The sequence below is a fragment of the Arachis duranensis genome, chromosome 1 (genome assembly GCF_000817695.3).
Source record: "Arachis duranensis cultivar V14167 chromosome 1, aradu.V14167.gnm2.J7QH, whole genome shotgun sequence".
NCBI lineage: Eukaryota > Viridiplantae > Streptophyta > Magnoliopsida > Fabales > Fabaceae > Arachis > Arachis duranensis.
The window spans coordinates 5686669-5696680 of NC_029772.3; the positions used below are offsets into that span (position 1 = coordinate 5686669).

At 31.3% G+C, this 10012-nt stretch overlaps 2 protein-coding genes across 3 annotated transcripts; one reads left to right on the forward strand and one right to left on the reverse strand.

Moving 5' to 3' along the window:
- The first annotated feature begins 442 nt into the window (after positions 1–442).
- On the forward strand, positions 443–2571 carry LOC107490821 (glycerophosphodiester phosphodiesterase GDPD2). Of its 2 annotated transcripts, none has more exons than XM_016111665.3 (3): positions 443–625; positions 925–1442; positions 1845–2571. In XM_016111665.3, the coding sequence occupies exons 1-3, from the start codon at positions 553–555 to the stop codon at positions 2349–2351; spliced, it is 1098 nt and encodes a 365-aa protein (XP_015967151.3). In that variant the 5' UTR covers positions 443–552; the 3' UTR covers positions 2352–2571. The 2 variants fall into 2 exon arrangements, with proteins under 2 accessions (XP_015967151.3, XP_052114000.1); XM_052258040.1 differs by having other exon boundaries at positions 502–625; positions 878–1442.
- Positions 2572–2984: 413 nt separating this feature from the next.
- On the reverse strand, positions 2985–8187 carry LOC107490736 (internal alternative NAD(P)H-ubiquinone oxidoreductase A1, mitochondrial). Its single transcript, XM_052254926.1, has 9 exons — positions 7671–8187; positions 7009–7222; positions 6742–6902; positions 6107–6172; positions 5864–6027; positions 5662–5776; positions 5001–5180; positions 4458–4628; positions 2985–3231 (listed from the first exon to the last, which is right to left on the reverse strand). The coding sequence occupies exons 1-8, from the start codon at positions 8169–8171 to the stop codon at positions 4476–4478; spliced, it is 1554 nt and encodes a 517-aa protein (XP_052110886.1). The 5' UTR covers positions 8172–8187; the 3' UTR covers positions 2985–3231; positions 4458–4475.
- Between the last annotated feature and the right edge of the window lie 1825 nt (positions 8188–10012).

Below are 10012 nucleotides of genomic sequence, written 5' to 3' on the forward strand. Positions count from 1 at the left end.
AGATCTCATCTTTCACAAATTTGAGGTGAGAAACAAAAGGCTCAAACAACCCTGAAACTACTTTCTCACGAACTCCACCACAAAACACTACCAGCTCACATCTGCAGAGAAAAAGGATCAAACCCAAAATTCCGAAACCCATCCACTAATCTTGGAAACCAAAAAAGATTAGTTCTTGAGATCATAGAAATTCTAGAAGAAAATATAAAAAAATTAATATAAATGTTTTCATATAGATAAACAATATAAATGTTGAACGATTTGCGCTACAATAACCATAAAGTCATAAACAAAACTAAGCAAGGTCAACCTCTTGTTGTCATAAGGAGTTGTCATAATTTATCTATTAAAATGCATGAAAAAGAATATCCAACAGAATATTCAACGTGAAGATCCCATTGAATTGGCATGCTTATCCTCTCTTTAGGTATGGCTTTCCCAACCCCAAATCCATTATTATATATATTCTCCAATACATCTCAACAACTCGCCTCACAATTCCCACAACTTTATTTTCCTCTTTCATTTCAATATTCTCTATCTTTGACGCAAATGGCTCTCAAGCTTCTCCCGGTCTCTCAAATCCCTTCCTTAGATCTATGCTGCTCAAGTCGTTCCCCTAGAGGTATATGTTTAATAAACTAAAATTATTAAGTTAATAACTTAAAAAAATATCAAAAACAATAAATTTTAGTAAATTTTAAATTTTCTCAAAAATTTAAATGAATAAATTAGCATAATAATTTTAATTTTGATATAAAATATTTTATACATACATTCAATTAGATAAATCTTAAAAAAATAATTATTTTTTATGTTAATCGATTGAATAATCATCTAAGATATAATTAAACAATTATCTTATAATATTAATCAGAGCATCAAAATTAAACTAAAATCCTCTGCTTACTACGAGAATTGTAGAGGTGGAGATGGAGCAAAGGAGGTTTGAGGTGGCGAAGTTTGCGGTGATCGGACACCGGGGAAGTGGCATGAACGATTTGCAGTCATTAGATCAGAGAATGAGAGCTATCAAAGAAAACTCCATTGTTTCCTTCAAAGCTGCATCTAACTTAGCCCTTGACTTCATCGAATTCGACGTGCAAGTCACGAAAGATAACTGTCCCGTTATCTTCCACGACGACCACATCTTCTGTGAAGAAAACGGCACTGTGTTTGGGGAGAAAGTTACGGAATTGACCCTCTCCGAGTTCCTCTCTTGCGGTCCTCAGAGGGACAAGAAAGGAAAAACCCTGCTTAGGAAAACTGAAGAGGGGAAGCTAGTCAAGTGGAACGTGGAACAAGATGACTCACTCTGCACACTCCATGAAGCTTTCGTTAATGTCAATCCTTCTTTGGGTTTCAACATTGAGTTGAAGTTTGATGACTACATTGTTTATGAACAAGGATATCTTGTCCATGTTCTTCACTCCATCTTGAAGGTAAATATATTCACAATTAAACAAGACATTAGGATATATGACCATATTATAAGTTGTGAATATTGTTGATTTTTAGAATATTGTTCATTTTGAGAAGGCTGAAATTTTTTTCAGATATATTAGTTATTTGTATAAAATATACGTTAAAATATAAAATATATATTAAAAATAAATTAATTTACCACATGCGATTATATACAAGTATATGGTGATTAATTTCGTAATTAATTTTTAGTGTACACGTATATTTTTATTTTTGTTTTTATATATATTTCAATGATTAAATTGTCATAGTTACTTTACAAAAACTAAATTGATGGTTTATTCTAAAAAGTTATGTTGTATAAATAGTAATACATAAAAGACTAGTTATTAATTTGGTTATAAAATTATTGGGGACAGGTTGTGTTTGAGCATGGCAAGAATAGGCCAATCATATTCTCAACTTTTCAGCCAGATGCAGCAATACTTGTAAGAAAATTGCAAAGCACATACCCTGTATTCTTCTTAACTGAAGGAGGATGTGAACTCTATCAAGATGTGAGAAGAAATTCATTAGAGGAGGCTCTGAAGCTTTGCACAGAACATGGATTGCAAGGAATAGTCTCTGAAGTCAAAGGAATATTTAGAAACCCTGAAGCTGTGAGAAAGATCAAGGAGTGTTCTAATAAGCTTTCTCTCTTTACATATGGGAAATTAAACAATGTTCCTGAAGCAGTTTACATGCAACATCTAATGGGGATTGATGGTGTCATTGTTGATTTTGTTAAGGAAATAGCAGAGTTAGTTCTTGATATAAATGGTCAAGGGATGGAGGAAATGTTGCAAGTGAAGAACTTCAAGCCTCAATTCTCACAGCAAGAGCTTTCTTTTCTTTTGAAGCTTATTCCAGAATTGATTCAAATTTGAGCAGAATAATAGATATGCCAATTTTTACTAGCTAATTGAATTTCATTGTGTTTTTTGATTTTGTACATGAATGGGATTTCATGATGAAAAATTATTAACCATAGGTTATACTTAGCAAGTTCTCATCAATGTAGTGACAAAAGGAATTAATACTAGATTATTATTTATGATTGATATTTTTTTCTCACAATAAATTAAAATTAAATTCTTTTTCATTCAATTCGTAGAAAACTTTATTGGTATATTTATCAAGTTATTATACATTTTCACTATGATCATTTTTTAGATTTTCTGCATTAACACAAAAAGCTTATGAATCGGATCGAACTGTTATAATAATACAAAATTAATTTTTTTATACATGTCATTTGAATTTAGAATATCTTATATAATTCCTATCTCTATCCCTCTTTGGTTTATACCTATGATTAAAAGAAAGTACATTTATTTTAGTTTTTTATTACAAAAATAGATCAATAACTAAAATATCATTCCCTTTATTTCTACCATGAACTTATGGTACAAAATCGATAGAGTTTTTCAGTACCATCTCCATTTGATAACTTCATAAAATGAAATTACATGTTTGAAAAATTCAGAGATTCAGAGAGTAAATTGCACCTAGCCAAAGTCTTGGACTAAGACTACAATGAAATGATATTATTGTGATTATTTTATTATACATTTCATAAACATGCACATCAATTTGTTGGTTGTCAATATGTACAAAATGGCCTCACATGGCCAGATTTCTAATTGATTGAGAAGCTGTGAGAGAGAAATTTATGGATAAAGTAATCTCCATCAATTTCAAGATTCAAAAGTTTCATTGCCTTCTTCCTCAAGCCTGCTCCTCATCAATACATGCCACTTGCTAAAACTGAACATGCAACAAAAATCATGCAACTAGTAAGTTCCATGCTGTCCACTTGTAGAGAAAATACTTGAGCCTGAAAATAACTTGCCATTAAACCAAACAAAAGATCCTATCAACACACTTTAAGGGCTTGTTTGGGGGCAATTTTTGAAAAATATCTTTTTTTAAATGATATTTTTTTTAAAAGATCTTTTATAAAAGTAAAAGTGATTTTGTACTTAGATATCTCATATAAAAAGATCTTTTTATTTATTATATGAAAAACATCTTTTTTTAAGAAAAAATCTTTTAAAAAAAGATGTAAATTGTAACTTTTCAAAAAAGATATTTTTTTCTAATACTTTTACTTTTACTATTAAAAATTTATCAAATACACTAAAAAATAAAAAAAATATTTTTTATCGATTTAATGACGTCCAAAATAAAACTAAGTACTTAATATGTTATTGGAAGAATTTTGTGAATTTCTTCTTTTTTTTTTTTAAAGGACAATTTGATACGACAACTTCCATTCAAATAAGAATTGCACTTAAGGAATGTAATGTAAATAATCTAACCTAGTAATTGTATCCGTGATTGATTTCAAGGTTTAAACTCGTAATTTTGAGATAACACAAAATTACTTGTTTTTTTTATTATTATTATATTTTATCTCTCTTCTTTAATTATTTTGTAATAATAAATTAATGTAAAAGAAAATTCTCCTTTCGTGTATTGTGTAAATAAGAATTAAATTCTAAAATAAGTATGGGAGTCACTCAGATAAAGATATGTAAAATATCTTTTTTTAAAAATATTTTTTAATAATTAAAATTTAACACGTATAATTAATTAAACCGTATTAATTTTTATCAAAATTAGGTCAGACAAATTAATTTGACCGAAAAAATGGTGAACAAGGTATTTTAGTTATTTTTTATAAAAAAAATATTAATTTAGACCGATTTAAAATTAATTTATTAGTTTTTCGACTAAACTGATTTGTCCTATCTAATTTTAATAAAAATAATATAATTTAATCGATTATATATGTTAAATTTTAAATATTTAAAAACATCTTAAAAAAAACGTTTTTAACACCTCTATGTGAATGGCTCCTAATAAGTATAAGGTAAACACCTTAATATAGTAGATACATAAATAGTTGATAGACCTTGCTGTCCTAGAGTAACAACTAAACCATTTCTCCAACACTACCTTTCTAAAAAGTTCAAGAAATATTTCCTTTCTTTTTTTTTTTTTTGGGTTCATAATCTGCTTATGTCACGGCCAAATATAAGAGTTGTCACCCAATTGATGAATACATAAAATCTGTTTCTCCAGCTGATGACACGTGTAATATACGCGGAGCGCCAAATGAAAAAACTGAGAAACCCTGCCAGAGATAACCCTTTTGCCTCCTGTAACTAACAATAAGATCTTGTCAAGTTTAATAATACCAACCATTTTAAGATTTTAAAGCAAAATTAGTAGCTTTTAGGAATGAATAACTAATGATGATTTTAAAGAAACGAAAAATGTCCTTAATTTTTTATTTCAAAAATAAATAAATTATTGACTAATTAAAAATATAAAAATATTTTTTATTTTTTTTTGAGAGATTAATTTGTCTTTATATATTTTAGATAAAAACACTTAAATATTTAATATTTTAGAAAATAAAAAATATTTTTATATTTTTAATTAGCTAAAATTTTATGTGTCTTCAAATTAAAAAATTAAAGTCTTATTTGTCTTTTTTCCTTAAATTTTTCATATAACCAATTAATGACCTTGCTCTGCCTAAGATCAACTAAGGCCTTGTATCTTCCAATAGTTGCCATGCTTCCAAGGTGCTTATAAACAAATGGATCTCCAAATTCTATTTCTTTTGCACTGTTTGCATGCCCTGCACCTTCTTTTCCAATTCTGTTTAATAGTTCTGCTAGATATTTTCCTTGTCTCTCTGCTACCTGTGGAATCTTTGTGTTAGCTTCCATGAGAATTTGAAGTATGATTTTGTAAGATAATATGAATAATTTATAGGACGTTACGTGATGTTTTCAACTTTCTACTAATGTTGCTACTTAGTTATTAGAATTCATATATTGTAATAGACTTATGCCTTTGATCATTAATCAATGATCAATGAGGTGAATTTTTTCTTACTTATAAAAGACTTGCCATTACTTTATCGTTATCGATGAATCATTGTCACTGACTCACCGATATAAGAAGTTAGTCTAAAAATAAGAAGAAAATTGTGACTATTATCTATGTAACGCTCTCTTCATACTATTTATTTATACATTAAGAATAAATTAATCATCATATGTATTTATACATAAATATATAGTGAATGATTTTCGTGACGAATTTTAATATGCACGGAACATTTTTGTTTAAATAAATAGTAATGATTATTATTATTAATATAATTTGTGGATGACTTACTTGTGCCAATGCAGGGAGTGTTTGTCTACCTGTGGTTTCAAGAAATCCACAGCAATCACCAATTGAGAAGACATCTTGAACCGAAGGAACACGAAGCCACTCGTCAACACCAATCCTGGTTTGACCACAAAACTATTAGAGGAATTTAAGACATGATAAAAAAAAGTGCATCAAGCACTGACTAGAAGTTAATGTAACTAACCTTCCAGAAGGTTCTTTAGGGAGATCCAAAGATTGAATAATAGGAGCAGGGGAAACACCAGTAGACCATACCAACAAACCATAAGGAACCTCAGTGCCATCACTTAGTATTATCTTCTGAGCTTTCACATCTTTCACTATGCCGCGAACAAGACGAACTCCTGACTGATACAAACTTAGTTAGATTTCTAAAGCGCCAAACCAGGAACTGTTATGTTGTTCATGTCATCCATATATTGCTCACCTTTGTCAATTGGTTCGTAGCATAGCGTCTCAATCGATCATCGAACGAAGACAATATTTCATTTGCCTGTACCACAAGATCATTTGTTCTAAAAGTTTAAATTAATTGAATAAAATAAATATTTATATTTTTAGCTTATTTTTATAGAATAAATTTTTATAATAATCTTTGAAATTTATAAAATTATTCGATTTGATTTTCAAAATTCTAATTTTACTATAATAATCTTTTAGATTGAGTTCTGAATATCATAGTAGTCCATAACTCAGTTGTTTCAGTATTGATGTGGCTATAAAATACCACATTAGATCCAATTTAATCTTTCCTTGACTCCACTCCTCCGCTGCCCTTCTCTGCATTCTTTTTCTTCAAGTTCTTTCGGTCATTTCTCTCTTCTTTTTTATACTCCTCAATTCTGTTTGTCATTTTTTTCTCTCATTTTTTAATTATTATAGTGTCCAAAACTAAATCTAAAAAATTATTATAGTAAAATTAAAATTTTGAAGATAATTAAATAATTTTGTGAATTTCAGGGACTATTATGCAAATTTATTCTATTTTTATAACTAAAAAGTAGGAACATGTCTTCTTTAAGACAGAATCCAAAAGAAATTTTACAGATTAAGTAAATATACCTCAATTAGAGTAACACGAATGTAATCCTTGACATGAGCATATCTTTGTTGAACATCTTTCATGATGAAATCACTGAGTTCACCACTGAATTCAACTCCAGTTGGACCCCCTCCCACAACTACACAATGCAAAAGCCTCCGTTTTTCTTCTTCCGTGATTCCTGCACCAAGTAACTAAAACCACATTAGTCAAACACCACAACAACAAAATTCAAACATTTCATAAAACCAAATATTTGTTAACATTAATGTTGGAGAAAAATTTACCAGGAACGTCTGACAACATCAAGTTAAGGAGGAGCTTTCGCCGAATTTCCTGCGCGTGATAAACCTCGCGCAGGAAAATCGCATATTCTTTGACTCCTTGGATTCCGAAAGTGGACGGTTTCGATCCTAATGCGATTACGAGCTTGTCATATGAGATTGAAAACTTCCAGGGATCTATTGTTTCTTCACCATCAGTCACTGTCTCACATTGAACCTTCAAAACCAAGCATCAAATTAAATTCTCCATAACAACTATCAATATTCCAAGTTTTCATCAAATGATAGCATCAGGGAGAAAGTGAAAGAATCAGGCTTGTTTGATTCGTATTATTACTGCTATAAACAAGGTTGATTATTCTATTATTACATATTTGATTATTTGAATAATTAATTATTTAATTGAAAAATATGTAAATTAATACGTATAAATATACACAAATAATGATGTTTGAGGTAGTGACTAAACTTTTAGTACGCACAAAGTGTTTTTTAAAAACTAAAGTAAAATCAGAAAACATAATTTTATTATTTTCACTTTTTTTTTCCTTATCCAAACGGTTCATAGTGTTCATAGTTACACAACCCATGCAGAACAATTCACCTTTACTACAACAAATTAAAATATCACAAAACAAAAACAAACGAAACACACCATAATATACCATATGGTTATGTGTATCAATGGCAGTACAATTGGCAAGGAAGAAATAAGAACCGGGTTCTCTAGAAAGAGCTGGTTGGATCCTTCCAATGGGTTCAGCCACAGATCTAAATTCAAGTGTTCCAACACATGTTGAAGCCAATAGAGGAGTGAAAACCATGTGGTTACGCGGTGAGACACAAACAATGTCATATGTTGTTGTGTCCAAACCCTTCATGAGTCTACACCCAGCCCAACCCGAACCAAGAACAACGACACGTGGCTTCTCATGGGGCTTTGTTGCTTCCAATAACCCTGAATACTCAATAACATGCTTGGTATTGGAATTTGAAGGCTTTTGTTGAATGGAATTGGAGCTAAAGTGTGAGAGGAATGTGAAGGATGGTAAAAGGAAAAATAGGTCAGTGTTTGTTTTTGGTGATGATGATAATTTAGCAATGGTGGAAGAATATTTGGAGAGATTTCTTAACCAAGCCATTGATGTTTTTGGGTCTCTAACCATTATTATTACATGGGTTTAATTTCAGTGGATTTTATATTGGTGCTTGTGTATGTGAATTGAAGATTAGAAAATTTGCATCACAAAGTTTGGATTGGGATAGATGCTCCAAAAAATTGTGGGCTTTGTGTTTTGTAAATCAATTTAAGTGGATGAATGGTGGGTCAGCTTGAATGTGATGATGGTATTCAGCATTCGGATTTTTTTTTAGTGATGAAGTGGCATCTCATTCTATTGACAATTGTCACGATGTGATTCATTGATTTAAGAGACATTCAAAGATCGATGAATGGTAATATGGTATGGTGAGAAAAAAAAAAAAAGAGATTTCCTTCCTCGAGTAAATATGAGTAATTTATTGTGGGATATGCTAGAAGGAAAGAGAGGAGAGGGGATGGTTGTTTTTTTAATCAATAACTATTAAATATGGACATTTTTCTAAATTGCTATAGGGGACATATTTTACACATAATATTTATTGATAATTGTTCGATATGTATGTTTGTTGTATTTAATTGTTGTATTTATTGTATGTTCGATATTCCTCCAAGACTTGGGGCAAGTATTTTGGAGTTACCCTTAGTCATTATAGGGTGACTCGTTCAGCTTTCAATAGTGTCATAGATAAGATTCGGAGTAGGTTAGCAAGTTGGAAAGAGAGTTTACTCAATCGAGCTGGTAGACTCTACTTGGTTAATTCTGTTGCCGCCGCTATTTCCACGTACCAGATGCAGGTTTCTATTTTTCCTAAAAGAATCATGAGTAAATTGGAGTCTATGATGAGGAATTTTCTTTGGAAAGGACAAGTTGATGGAAGAGGATTGAATCTTGTTAGTTGGAAGGTACTGGTTACTCCAAAAAAATATGGAAGTTTGGGGATTAGAGATCCTTATTGTGTAAATATTGCTCTTCTTGGGAAGCTAGTTTGGACTTTTTTCCAGCAGCCAAACAAGCTATGAGTCTAATTGTTGGATGCCAAATACCGATCATTTCTATATGACTGTTTTAGTTATTCTAAGAACAAGGACTCTCCCATTTGGAGGTGTCTTTGCAAGGTTTGGGAAGTGTTGAAGGAAGGATTTGCTTGATGTATTGGAGATTTGAACCAGAATTTTTGGTTTTCTAAATGGATGAGAGAAGGACGGTTATCTAATGAGATGGATTATGTTCACAATTCTGATTCGAATCTCCGGATACAGGATATTTGGTCGGTTGGTAGGTGGCATTTGGATACTCTTTATTCTCCTTTACCTCAAAATCTGAAAGGTAATATTCTCTCTTACAATCCAGATGAATAAGCAGGTCTGGAAGTGGGTTGGTATTGGAGTGGGTCTGTTGCCAAAGTCTATGACTCACGCAATGGTTACTTGTGGTTGTGTAAGCAGCTGTTTGGTTGGGAGGAGCGGGAGAACTGGTTTTGGCTTTGGCATCAGCTTGTTCCGGAAAAGCATAAGTTTTTGGCTTGGTTGTGTCTTAAGGAGGCTCTTCCTACTGCAAGTTTTCGCTTTAGAAGAGGGATGTCCTCATCGGATAGGTGTCCAAGATGTCTTTCTAGCCAGGAATCGGTTTTACATTGTATTCGAAATTGTCCAAAAGCTCAGCTTGTCTGGCATAGGTTGGATATTTCTTGTCATCCTTTGGATTTGAAGAACTAGTTCTTGTATCATAGCAGAGAGCATCCGTTCAAGTTCTTTTCAGGACTTTGGTGGATACGGCGAGAAAGGAATAATGACATCTTTAATCCCCATGAAACTTGACCTCCGAAAAAAGTGATTTGTCTGTCATTAACTTCAGAAAAGGAGTTTAGGAATATTTTTGAATTACAACGTATGTCCCTTCCCTCT